This window comes from Tricharina praecox, assembly GCF_024521635.1.
Source record: "Tricharina praecox strain CBS 144465 chromosome Unknown BZA05scaffold_21, whole genome shotgun sequence".
Taxonomy (NCBI): domain Eukaryota; kingdom Fungi; phylum Ascomycota; class Pezizomycetes; order Pezizales; family Pyronemataceae; genus Tricharina; species Tricharina praecox.
Window position 1 is genome coordinate 632,996 of NW_026250423.1, and position 12,939 is coordinate 645,934.

The 12,939-nt window shown below is 53.2% G+C and overlaps 3 protein-coding genes across 3 annotated transcripts; all 3 read left to right on the forward strand.

Moving 5' to 3' along the window:
• Window positions 1-1,895: 1,895 nt before the first annotated feature.
• Window positions 1,896-2,370, forward strand: BZA05DRAFT_457717 (uncharacterized protein; the record flags this gene model as incomplete). The annotated part of the gene is made up of 3 exons (XM_051487583.1): window positions 1,896-1,980; window positions 2,040-2,271; window positions 2,330-2,370. Exons 1-3 carry the CDS (start codon window positions 1,924-1,926, stop codon window positions 2,368-2,370), a joined length of 330 nt encoding a protein of 109 aa, XP_051337421.1. The 5' UTR covers window positions 1,896-1,923.
• Window positions 2,371-3,918: 1,548 nt separating this feature from the next.
• Window positions 3,919-5,693, forward strand: BZA05DRAFT_475827 (uncharacterized protein). The gene is made up of 5 exons (XM_051488215.1): window positions 3,919-4,398; window positions 4,463-4,591; window positions 4,651-4,754; window positions 4,821-5,526; window positions 5,589-5,693. Exons 1-4 carry the CDS (start codon window positions 4,134-4,136, stop codon window positions 5,481-5,483), a joined length of 1,161 nt encoding a protein of 386 aa, XP_051337422.1. The 5' UTR covers window positions 3,919-4,133; the 3' UTR covers window positions 5,484-5,526; window positions 5,589-5,693.
• A 3,967-nt stretch (window positions 5,694-9,660) lies between these two features.
• BZA05DRAFT_127519 (uncharacterized protein) lies at window positions 9,661-12,618 on the forward strand. Its single transcript, XM_051478754.1, has 9 exons — window positions 9,661-9,748; window positions 9,803-9,905; window positions 9,968-10,932; window positions 10,986-11,112; window positions 11,176-11,516; window positions 11,587-11,653; window positions 11,709-12,016; window positions 12,144-12,372; window positions 12,446-12,618. The coding sequence occupies exons 2-9, from the start codon at window positions 9,899-9,901 to the stop codon at window positions 12,535-12,537; spliced, it is 2,136 nt and encodes a 711-aa protein (XP_051337423.1). The 5' UTR covers window positions 9,661-9,748; window positions 9,803-9,898; the 3' UTR covers window positions 12,538-12,618.
• Window positions 12,619-12,939: the final 321 nt, after the last annotated feature.

Genomic DNA, 12,939 nt, shown 5'->3' on the forward strand with positions numbered 1-12,939 from the left:
TGGAGATTTCGCAGAGGTTGTTGAAGCGGTTGGGAAAGGGTGGAGATTTCTCAGGTGTGGTTAGGAGAGGAGATTTCTGAAAGGCTGTCGATTTCTCAGAGGTGTGGCTGGGAGAGGAGAGAAAGGCTGTCGATCTTGCAGATGTGTGGGAGGGAGAAGAGAGAAAGGCTGAATTTATACATGGGGCGGTTGAAAAAACGGTGAGGCTCTTGTGCGAAACCAGTCTCAAACCTGCGAGCGTGAGAACAGAAGAGGTATGCACACACCATCACTAGGCCTCACTCAGGCATCAGACACAAATGCGGTTGGGTGTGGCTGCTTTTCAGCCTTGCGGTATACTAGTTTGCACGTCGACGGATCTCAACCGACGGATCTCAACCAAGACTCGGTGTGTAAGGTAAAAATTTCGGCGCCCTGCCGTGGGACACGGTATCTGAACAGATAGCAAGCAACAGCAAGCGCTTTCCTGATCCATAAAATACAAACGTAGGAGGCTGCAACTCATGCCGAACCGGGGGCGATGCATCCAAACGAGTGCTACACCATGAGGAGACAAAGGTTTCCACAGGTCCCGGTATGTAGGCTATCGTCCCCGCATATTTTGATCATTGCATCTCTTCCCAGCGATCAAAAAGTACTTGAGTACTCCTACAGATCCGCTCTTTGCCGGCATTCCGAATAAGGACGACCTCCCGATCCTCGCTCGATCCCGACCGGGGCGGAGATCCGCAAGCAGAAAGAAAGCAAGAACACACCCAGAGTAGACTACCTAGCAGTTAGCCGAGCTGCACGATCCCGTCGATTCTGTGGGCCGAACCGAAAGAGCAAGTTGCATTACGGCGGGTCCCAGTTCCAGCGAGTGACTAATCATGCTGCACGCTTCGACCCTCAGGCTGGACCGTACCGACCCGTTGCTCTACTCCGTGATTACTGCAAATGTAGCAGCTATGCATTCCATACAGGCTGCGATTGACCACTTACCTTGCGTACTGCCGCGAACGATCCGCTTCGAATCAAGTTTCGGGGGAACAGAGGAACAGAGGAACGACCCGAGAGAAATACCGGTACATACCGACCGGCTTCGTCGCGGGTGCGTGGTGGTAGGTGTGCCGGAGAGAATACACCGGCGGAGATTACATAAATAGCACCTAATGTATGATGCACACTCGACGCTTCGAGTCCGAGTCCGAGTCCGAATCCAGGTCAGGCGAGTGCCAGTCCGTGATCCCGCCGAGGGGTTGGACTGGTTTCACGCGTCTCCGCCGGCCGGGAGGAGAGCGGCTTCGCGCGAGTGGGTGCCCCATAGCCGAGGGTGGAATCGGTGGTGGAACTCGGGTGGCATGTTGGGTGGTGGTGACGGTGGTGGAATACTGCGGGATCGATAGGCTACGCCGGGGGTTCGCGAGGCTCCCGCCCTTAGTAGAGTACCGGTATACTATAATACTTACACTTTACGAGCGGAACAGAGCCGGGGAAGGGATGTGCCGGGGAAGGGATGTGCCGGGTCCGTATGCACATACTCTACATACTGTATAGTGAAGGCGGGGGGGGGGTAAAAAATACGCATTTTTCCGTATCAGTACGGTTAAAAGTTATCTCAACCGAGCATGAGCAGACTCCGGTTGAGAATGGAGTGAATAAACAGGCAGCCGGAAATTCAGCAATCGGCTCTCTTAGGAGCATCCGAACGTCGGATTCTAGGTCGAGCCAGCTCAGTGGGCTGAGAATGGCCCAGATTCCAAACTTATCGATCGTCTGCCTTCCAGTAAATATTTCCGAGCTGAACAATGGCGACATGTACAGCCAGAGCGAAAGATATACTGGTGGCTGTGTGGCCGAAGAGGGGCTCATTGTGGGGCAATTCCAACGGCTTCGAAAGGGCAGCATGAATAGCGCCAGTGCAGGCAACAGCCCGAAAAGCCCATGGGCTGGGCTGGGGCTGGTGGGCTATCAGTTGAGCTGGGCTACACGCGCCGGGCTGTGGGCTGGCTTTGATTGGGCTGGGTTGTTGCCTGCATTGAATAACGCTACTCAACCAGGGCGCCGACATCGAGGCCGAGCAGGCGGAGGCGGATTGGAGGCCGCTTCACTTAGTGGCTTGGGACGGACACACGGCTACAGTGCAGCTTCTGCTCGACCGGGATGCCAACGTAAAGGCTACGACGATAGACAACTGGACATCACTTCACGAGGCTGCCGCGTACGGACTCGAAGATACATTGCAGATACTGCTCGATCTGAATGCCGACATAGAGGCCAAGACTAGCCTAGGTCTCACAGCATTGAATATCTATAGCCACTCAAAAGGGCCCGCAGCATGCAGGTATAGTGAAGCGACTGCTCAAAAAGATTGCTGCCATCGAGGAGTGAGACCGACGACAAGTACGATTTGTCGCTGTTTCCCTTGGCTGCCGTTAGCGAGAACACGGGTATTATAGCTACTGGAATTCAGGTGTGCCAACGTCGAGGCATAGTCCAAGATCGGTTGAAGAGGGCGAAACAAGAGGCCGGATGATAGCTGGGAATAGGAGTTTTATGTAAGGAATGAAGATGTCGTTTGGGCGGATAATTTTTGGGGGTGAGGTGGAATGAATGGTTTCTCTAAGCTCTGTTCAAGCCCGTCGCGATGCCGCGTGACGGGATGCTTGGTAGGCTTTATGTATTGAATGAAATCTTGCTCCATCCGGAGTGGCCACTTGATACCTAGAAGCGACGGAGATATTCGCGTTCGTGGCTCGTGCTGCCCTAGCCACTAGTTGAGCCCCAGTTAGTGGCGGCCGCAATGACTGCGACGGGAGACGGCACGTGACCCACCTCTGTCAGCACAACGTACGCCTCGTGTGAGGCAAAGGTAGAGCCTCGGCTAGAAGGCAGGACGGCTTGGCGTCTTACTACCATCATCATCATTATCTCCTTCTTCTTGTTTGCCAGACAACTTAATTGCATACAACCTCTCCTCACGTTTTCCTTTCTTCAAGTCTTCTCCACGTGCTTCTCTATCTCTCCCGTTCCCTTTTCATTCTCCCGACGGTTCGTCATCATCATCATCTCTCTCACTCGGCAGCCCCACGTGCCCTCAAGCCTTGGCTCGTGCCCTAGGGAGCCTCAGACTCCTCACAATGACGTCTCGCAGCTTGGCCTATTATATAAGGTTGCCGTTCGATTTAAGGGTGGATCATGACTACAGACATTAGTTTAGAGGTTCGTCTAATTGCCCTGACATTGCTCGACTTCCCCCCCGAAACTCTCTCTGAGCCGTGGGGGGCCACGGGGAGAAGTAGAGACAGTAGGGGATGGCCGTGGCAGGTGTCGCTCAACAACGAAGCTGTATATATGCTCTATGTTGGAGTGCGGGAGGTTCACGGAAGGCGTTCATAAGGTATCTACTCTACATACATGAACGATTTTGCCACTTGCTTCCTGCGGTGACAAGTTGTCGAGCCTAGACTCCAGCTTCGTTATACTCTAGATGCCCATACTAAGACTCACTCCCAGTCTATCGGGAATCCAGGCGAATGCGCGGGTCGTATTTAGGTTTAATCTCTAATGATCAAGCGAGAGGCAGGACTGCTAGGCCACGGTAGGTGGTGTATTTCTCGTTTCCGCTGCCTTACTCGGGTGTGGTGTATCCCTATTTGCGGCCGCCCCCAAAGACAGCACCAGAGTTGCGCCCAGTTGAGACGAATGCTGAGCAGCCACTTTCCCATGCCCGCATCTCGGCTGATGCTGCCTCCAATCGGATCGTGCTGGGGTTCTCAGGCTTGGTTCATGGGACAGCCTTTGGTTACACGCATTGCACCTACCTCCCCCTGAGATTTTGTTGGTGCCACGCTGGCCGACTTGAGTACTACCGTAATGGGTGACACAACAGTCACACACAGCCAATGGAAGACGCGCAGGGCTGCCGTTCGGACGACCCTCGTATCACAGCCCGTCGTAGAAGCGAACCAAGCCTGCAAGCTGAAGAGCCCACAGATGTCTTTCTCAGCCGTACCTGATGGGTTGATAACCGAGATCTTTGTGGCCGCCAAAGAGTGGCACTGATAAAGTCCGCCCGCTCGTCCCTTGAATGGCACGGAGCACCGCCAGAACGATATTCACTTCACTCGCCTCACGATCTCTCACTCGCAGAAATGGTGCTCTCCGCCTCCTTCTCCGTCAGCTTTGCCCTCCTCCTCCAACTCTCCGCGGCCAGCTCTGTACCAGTTGTCCGACGCATGCCACAAGATCGCCGAGTGAGCGCCAACAACCTCCGAAACCGTGCCACGTTCGTTGGCGCAGCACCCCTACGGGCACAAACATGTCCTACGGAGCTCACAGATTGTGGCGTGAGCGGCGCTCTCGGAACTCATTACTGCTGCCCAAAGGACACCGTGTGCGCCGCGGATACCACTGATTGTTGTCCAACTGGTGGAGTACTCCTCTTCGGTGCACCGACCAGCGAAAGTTCTAACAGACACAGACGATGATTGTTCTAACTTGGTGCGGACATCCCCGAACTGTGCCGATCCGGACTGGGAGCTATTCACGTACACGCGCACCGGCTGGCCGATGCCCGATACTCTCGTCGAGCACTTTTGCTGTCCCAAAGGTCAGCCCAGTCCCTTCGCATTGTGTCCTTGATTGCTAACCAATGTATTGACGGAACAGGCCAGCTGGGCTACTTCGGAGAGCCGGGAAGTCAAGGGAGAACCGGAGGTGAGGCTTGTGGCGAGGCCCCGCTTAATGTCGCTTCAAGTCTCTTGGCAACTGTTGTACGTTGTTGTCGTTGTTGTTGTCCCACGGAATGCTTGCAGTAACACTAACACGTGTTGCGGTAGACGAGCCCATTTGCCGGCGCAACCAGCGCTCCCGGATCCGGCGGCAGCCAGACGCTCAGGACCGCTACTGGCGCCGCAGCAACCGCCACCACCGGAGTCGGGAAGATCAATGTTACGCCTGGTGCGACAAACACGATAGTCGGTGGAGCTAGCACGAGCACTGCTGCCGCTGGTGGAGCTGGTGGTGGAGGAATAAAGACTTCGACCATGGCTGGCATCGCAGGGGGCGCCATCGCCCTCATCATCTTGCTGGCATTCGCATTGTGGTTTGCTTACAAGTCCGGAAAGAAGAAGGCTGGCGCGGCTGTCTTTCCCACCTCTCAGGTCCCCCCTCCACAGCCTTATCACGGTCAGGGCCAAGTCGGCGGAGCACAGCAATATCACGGCCATGGCCAAGTAGGAGGAGCACAGCAATATCATGGTCATGTCCAGGTCGGTGGAGCACCACCACCACCGCCATCCACAACGGTTACTCCTCACCATACCGGCGGGACAGCACCACCCATGTATCCTCCCAACCGACCACCGGTTCCAGCACAACACGATCCAACTGCAACGATTCCGGAGAAGGATGCGGACTACACGCGGGAGGAGTTGGATGGAAACCCATACCACGGAGTCGTGCATGAGCTGGCCGGGGCTAAACTTAGGGACCACAAATAGAGGTTGGAGTGAAATGGCACTCACGCCTGGTTATTTGCTTTCGGTATGTATATACGTTTGTTCTGCCTGTTGTTAGTTCTTCTTTGTTGAGATGGCCGTACATAGAGGCAGCCCGGGAGGTAGAGATTTTCAAGCTGTTCACTCCATGTATCTTACCGTAGACTTTATTTTGAAAGTGTGTTACGTGGGAGCTCGAGGATAACAACCGTCATCATATCCAGCGGAACTGATCTTCATGTCATATCCTCCTTTGTGCCAAGTCCAGCTGCTCCGCCCGGGTGCATGATCGATCGCATGCAGGTGTCGCTCTCGTTTCGCAAACATTCTCCTCGGTCTGCTACCAACTCAACTTCCACGTCGGATATTTATGTACCTTCAGGCGATGCAGCACCATGCCATCTCAAAGCCACGATCACCACCCGCTGCAGTGAAGAAATGGGTTGCGCTGCTGTGGCCGGTACATACTTGTGCCACTTTCTGTCAGACATGAGACGGGGTTTCCGTTCACAACCACTACGAGCGTCGTGGCGGACACGGTTGACGGCAGCGCGCGGCTACCTCGTCAGTAGCACACCCCACCACCACCACCATTCCGCCGCCGCTGCCGCCACAAAACAAAGATACTCTGAGCTGTACAGTACATACGAAAGATGACATGCCAGGATGACCAAGGCTAGAACGATCGCTGACAACAGATATATTGACGGAGGAAGATTTGCCTTGACTCTCGGCGGCAACGTCCGAATATCCATGGGGATTCGAGACGCGAAGGGGTTGTTGTTGGCAACGAAGGGCAAAGATACGGCAGCAAAGGCGCAGCGCGGAGGTGTGGGCAGTACGGTAGTTAGCATGGATCGAGTCGTGTATGTCCCGGTGCCACTTGAGAATGAAATTTCGCAAGAGAAGTGGCTTCACGGCGGGGAAGTGGGATGAGGCGGCGTGCAACAAGCGGCGTGCAACAAGCGCCATGTACTAATACCTGTCACTTGAGAATGAAGCAGCGGGACGGGTCGGTGCTGGCCATCGCAAGAAGTCGATCGCCACGAGGAACTTCTACTAGCTCGAGACGGGCCACGCGCTGATTTCACTATACCCGAAGAGGAGTGGAAGGTGGAAAAGTAATACTGACGGTGTAATCGGATGCAGGAAGATCCCCGGCAGAACATCTCGAGGAATTGCACGAGATGGGGGATGACGCAGGCCATCCTGTGAGCGGAGGCGATGAGGTGCAGGAGGATGAAGAAAAGCCAGCTGCAGATATCTGAAGGAAAAATGCAGCAAAACTATACGAGCCTTCAAGCCTGGGAGACATGGATATTGGCAGGCCGACCTCACTGAATAGCGGGGTAGAAAGACAGCGCGGCGAACGCCGTTTCCTAGCCGTCCTCGGAGTGGGAGCGCAAATATAATGGGAAGTCTGTCTCTTTTTATTTGTTTGCTTTTGTTTGGTTTGTGAGGTGGGTTCCTTTGCTGACGGTGCTCGAAAGTGCTGTACCATTCGAGGTACGGGAGAGGCAGGAGCAGAGTGTAATTAGCCGTGATGGCCGAAACCAACCGAATGCAATGAAGAAACAAAACAAAACTGTACTCGAGTGAATTCCGGCTCTCAAGTTCTGACTATACTCGGCCCTCACACTAGGTCCATAGATGATAGCTGTTGTTAGAACCAACTATCCGCAGAGTCTGCCCTGCGCTCCCTCTCTCCCTTCAAGATCGAGCGCTATATTTGCACCCCGAGACAACAACAACATCGGATTGACACGGAGGCGATCGGCTCGTGCGACGGTGTGATCCTTCTATCTGTTGAGAAGGTTTTATTCCGCTGGTTCCGCAGCCTGCAGATCTGTCACTAACGGATCAGAGTGGCGGAGAGAGAGTGCAGTACTGCCCCACGCCTGTGCTGTGGCACATAACCACGGGCGGGGGGCTGAATTCTACTGACAGAAAGAAGTTAGTCCTGCAGTAATAGCTCTGCCTGGTGGCAAGATTGAACACGTCTGCCCGCGTACGGGAGTGATGGCAGTTCGAACCGACGAGAAAGAAAACAAGGTGCTGGTTGGCAAAAGATTGCCCAGTACGTAGGTCGGTTTGCTGGCAATCTAGACCGCGGCTTGTAAGAAAAGAAAAGGGGGATGATGTGATTGCCAAAATATTTGTGAAGGTTTCGATTCCCGTTGCTCGGATTCATGCGTGGTGTTTGCTCGTTTCGTGGCCCTCTTGTTTCAACACCGGTGGCAGGCGCTTCTTCAGGTAATATATATGCATGGAAACTCATGCATTATGCGGACACCTCCGGCACACGCTTGGGATATGCCTAGGAGAGCGGGATAGCTTGACAGCTTGAACAGGCTCACTTGATAGCTTGGTCATAGCGCTGTGATATCCAGTTTGTTTGATTTTTCGCCCTGCGCAATATGGCGCAGCCGGCATCGAGTGGCACTTACAAGGTACCATTGTTAAACCTGTTGGCATGGAACTGCTCCGTGTGAACACTTCCGGAGCATACTTCCCTTCCAGTGAAGCTCTTGCATGGAACTTTCGAGAGCTGACAAAGGGGCTGGTTATCAGCTGCTTCAACTACCTAGATCATCCGCAATCGTGATATCACATCCGTATAGTCCATTGATCGTGGGTTTCTGACAAGTGTTCAACATTGGATGAACTATTCTTGTGGTGAAAGCCGCAGCTCACACCGCAATCCGTTTCTATGGTTGAGACAGCTGGCAAACCAACGTGGAGCTCCTCCTCAGGCCAAGGCAGACCTCGCGATTGTCTCATTCCCGCAATTGCTTCCGAAGCAAAAAGTTCAATCGGAGATTCCGGAAGATCTGTCCACCAGTCCGACGGTGACGAATATATCAACTAGGTGGCAAGGCTGCGAACTGTCAAGTCACTGGACACCAGTTCAACCGGGCCGAAACTCGGATCGTAGCCTCAAACTCTATATTCAAATTCAGTTCACGGATTACCAGATTTGTTCACCGCGGAGAATTGTGTCGTGTAATGTTCGGTGGCTGAACGAGTGGTCGCCGAGATATTGGAGCCTACTGCTCGGATGAACCTCGCCACTTGGTATGGGGCCAATCTGCCACTATCAGGTACATCAGGTCAGAGCAATCGTAACGGTAAAATACCAGAGAAGTAGTACTTACTGGCGGCTCACCAGTACATACGGCAAAGGTTGGTCTCGAAAAAAGAACTGAAACAACTACAGTCTGAAGAATATCACAGCAAAAACCATTTCTTCTGGAGGTGGCCCCGCCCAGAATAGTATTATCTGACTGCTTGTACGTCTTTATGTACGTCGGAGCATTTAGCGCTTCGATCCACACCTCACGGCAGTGTGCGCGGGTAAAGCGTTTCCGACGTGAGAAACTGTGATATGGGCCCAAAAACACTCACGCAAGAACTCGTCAATCATTGGATCAGCAAAAACATGCCCCAAGACGTTTCGGAGTTCAAAAAGAGGCCGCCTCATCCAGTAGCATTTTTACGTTTCCGATCGATCCCCCGGGCTATATCCAGCAAGATGTGGATTTTGGAGGGGCCAGCTTAACGCCTGAAAAATTGAGTCTTATGGTCTAATTCTGGCGATGGGGAAGAGGTCATCTAGTGTAACTGGGTGATGCCAGCGCTTCGAACGGTGATGATGGAAGCGGGAGGGAAACAATGACGGTTGCCAGAAACAAAATGGTTTTGTTTATTGGTCTGTAGGCTTGGCCTGAAACCGGGGCAATCGCGTTGTGCCGAACGGTAGGAGTATGCATTGACTAGCATGGTGGCTATGGCGGACTTTTTATTATGCATGCACCACTCACTGCCGCATGATACGATCCTGCACATCTTCACACCTCCACGTATGTCGTTGGCTGCCGCGAAGTCAGCAGGTGCTTTCGTACACACCATTCGTCCCGGACGCACCCTTCTACACCCATTTAACCGCCGAGGAGCCCGCCGTGCGCATTAAGGGCACGCACGCAGATTCCGCATGAAGTGGCGGGTCAAGCCTCCAGGACTGCTCGAACTGGCCTCCACCCAGCCATATCGCTGCCTAAGCCCGCAACAGTTGAAGGGGGGGAAAACTTAAAATATTCATGCAGGATATCGCCTTGATCGACTCGTTTGCACTCCACCTCTCTCTCGCCAGGCTGTCATAAACGAGATAATCAGATGCGACGTGGACCGAAGATTCAACGCCCATTTATCTCCATCTCGATCTGTTCTCGATAGTCCTCCCGGCTTGACACCGCTGAAACTGGAAAGCGGTGAGTACCCGCCCTCGGATACCAGAGATGGAACCGGCTGATGTTCTGCTCTAGAGTCTAGGGTACCTCTCGAGGCGTCGTTGTTTCTAGGAGTGGCAGTTGTGCTTCACGACAACGAAAAGCAATAACTTACTTTCACGGTTTCCCAGTATGCCCCGTACGTTTCATCTTTCGCTGCCGCACGATTTGATCAGATGGTACTTACGCCATGTACTACAGTGATATATAGGGTCTCGGGTCAAGGCGGCATTATCCGCAGATCCAACCACTTCCAAAGCAAAACTAGCGGCTGTACCTCAACCATGGATCCAACTCCTCCTCCACAAGGTTCCCCCGCGAGCAGTACTACCTTGACAGACGGCTTCTTCCACTGTCCTTCTCAGGGACAATATCCTGCAGTTTCCCTTGAACAGCAGTGGCCGCGCCACATAGTCGACTCACCAGTACCCTTGGATATCGATCTCGGTTTCGACGATTTCCAAAACTTCGCACAGCACCCGAATTTAGTCAATTCCGATCCAAACGAATTCTCATGGCAACAGTCACAGCAGTTTTCTGGGTATCTGCTCGAAGGTGCGGGCGATGAGTACTCGGTCTCGTGTAGCAACAACAATCGAACGGACGAAGACCCATGGACACCACTTCATGCGCTCGGTCTCATGAACTTCCAGGTACCGATGGGGTTCTCCGGGTTTGCGCTGGATATGATGCCTTTCCATGGGGGAGATCCATCAAACGACGCCTGGAATAACACGAACATGGAGGCCGCGTGTTATCAGGACTGCAACACAACTGTAACACTCATGCCGCTATCCGCCTCCAACCTTTCGAGTGGAAATACCTTACCGTCCCCTCTTACGCCATCACCGGGGGTCAGCTTCATGGCCGAGCCAGAATCCGTGGAGATCTCTAGGTTCATCCCGCCCTCGGAATCCCCAGAGGCCGAAACCAAAGCCACACTGGTTTCGCGGCGCAGAAGACAACCAACGTTCCCCAGGGTGATCGGGGGCCGAGTTCACAAGAAACCTCTCCCAAAGTACAAAGAGGGGCAGGTAATGTTCGACTCCATCGAGGGAAGAAATTCCGGGAATCCTCGTGCACCGTTTCAGCCCGAAAGACGCAAGGAAGTGGCAGCAGTCAGGGCTCGGGGGGCTTGCTTTAGGTGTAGGATGTCCAAGAGAAAGGTACTACACCATCCCCCAGCCATCGATGAAACGATTCTCACCTGCCTCCACAGTGCGATCTCCAACTCCCTTGTAGCAATTGTACGAGCTCTTCCAAATGCGCCGGTTTGGAATTCAGTGTTATTCCGTCAATGCCCTGCTTTCAGCTTGATTTGAACGGGTGTAGATTCTTCAGAACCAGTAGGAAAAACCATCATCATCCGAGTTACAACTTCTCAACGAAAGCTAATCAACCATCGATAGAATCCGCAGCATGGACCAAACCATTGCGGGAGAAAATGGTGTGGCGGTCAACCAGTCAAGTCCACCTACAGGTCCAATGCATATACCGCAACGGCCGAGGCCCTCGGTTTACAATTCCATGTCGGGAGTTCAAGCAGGAGGAAACAGACATCGTCACTAGGAAGTGGGGCCGTGAAGACCACCAGATCCTGCGAATTCCGACCTTTTGTGCTGCAAACTTGAGTGTTCTCCGACGACAGATGCCGGATATGGTCGATGAATACCATCGGGCCGCCATAGCGGAGGCGGTTGATATGCCGAGGGTGATGGTCGAGACGTTCAAGATCGCGACTGCACGCCAGGTACTCACTGTCCTGTTGCTACTTCTTCCTCATTGTACTGTCTCTAAAAAAAATATGATGAGGCGAACAGGATCGAGAACCTCTATTGAAGGCCGCGCTACAAATTTGGGCTGGAAGTCACTTCATAGCAGCGTCCCGTAAGAAACGCGTTCGCTTTCAGGTGACATCCGCGATTTACTAACCGTATCACAGGATCACTCAGGGGCGAGCATACTCTAAACATAACTCCGCTCGTCGGAGACGATAGCGCGCATGACCACGGGAACATACCTATTCCGCCGATGCTGGACTATCAATTGGACACGGTAGCGATCAAGTGGATGCGAGAAACGATGAAGAACATGCTCAAGGAGCTCTGGGAAGTCCTGAAATGCCACTCGGCGGAATCGTGGTTCGACGTGTTCCTCGTGATATTTATCCTGCTCAACAATCTGGAATATGTTTACGAAGCGCAACTAGAATACGCGCAGCAGCATGGTTCCGCCCGCGCCGATCACGACGTAAGTGCTTACTTTCCCTTTTCCCCGCTTTTACCCCGCTACGGTTCCCTACACCACATACACCACCATACGCAACACGTGCAGCTCACAGATGGGGATTGGCTGACGATACGGGGCGTCATGCAAGAGTGCAGAAGCGTTCCGATGCAAGATCAAGGAGCAGTCGGAGGAGATGTTGACACCATGGGAGGAGACGGCGGGATACCTGATTAAGGTCTTCAGGCACCATATCAAACGGTGCGCTCTATCGGAAGCGCCGCTGTTCTCGGAAGAATACTTTTCCACCGCCTCGCAAGTCGCGGGGCTCGACGAACCAGCGAAAGATTACCTGGCCTATCTGATCGGTTGGAGCAAGGGTGAACAATCCCCCACATTTTCCTCGCGGGGGGAGCTTCATCCTGTCTAAGTACTAATAGTTTGGACACACAGAAGTCGGGAAGGAACGCTCTTCGGGAAAGAGGGGTGGCTTCTGTTTTCAGACAAAGTGGTGCCGGGAGCTGGTTCTGGACAGAGAACTATGACGCCGAACTTCACAGACAGCGGACAACTATCCTGTCTACTCTAACTTACTACCCACACTATGAGATGGAGAGAATTGAGTTCATTGACAATCTCTTACTTACATCTGCCACGTCCGTGCGCGTGAATGGTGGTTGCTGAAGCTGGGGTGTGGGGGGGTTTTACACCATCGTCTTCTTCTTACCACACGGTATATATCAATTGCAAAGCATATTCCGACACGTACATTCCGCGGGGGGAAACAAGTTTACTTATTGGCTGCTATTTGAGAGCTATCGATTGTGAGAGGTCCCACTAGATACTTGATATCTAGGCCTCCGCGATTCCGGCTCGACTCCCTGCAGGCAGTACATGCTAAGTTCATGCTAGGGACCTTTTTACCAGCAGTGCTTGCTGATTTGTGT

Bases quoted from the DNA above. Each gene is read 5' to 3' on its own strand.
- BZA05DRAFT_475827 (XM_051488215.1), top strand. From the start codon at position 4,134: ATGGTGCTCTCCGCCTCCTTCTCCGTCAGCTTTGCCCTCCTCCTCCAA. The intron at 4,399-4,462 runs GTTGTCCAACTG...TAACAGACACAG, and splicing joins CGCCGCGGATACCACTGATT to ACGATGATTGTTCTAACTTG. The intron at 4,592-4,650 runs GTCAGCCCAGTC...TTGACGGAACAG, and splicing joins GCACTTTTGCTGTCCCAAAG to GCCAGCTGGGCTACTTCGGA.
- BZA05DRAFT_127519 (XM_051478754.1), top strand. The intron at 11,113-11,175 runs GTAGGAAAAACC...AACCATCGATAG, and splicing joins GTGTAGATTCTTCAGAACCA to AATCCGCAGCATGGACCAAA. The intron at 12,373-12,445 runs GTGAACAATCCC...TTGGACACACAG, and splicing joins TCTGATCGGTTGGAGCAAGG to AAGTCGGGAAGGAACGCTCT.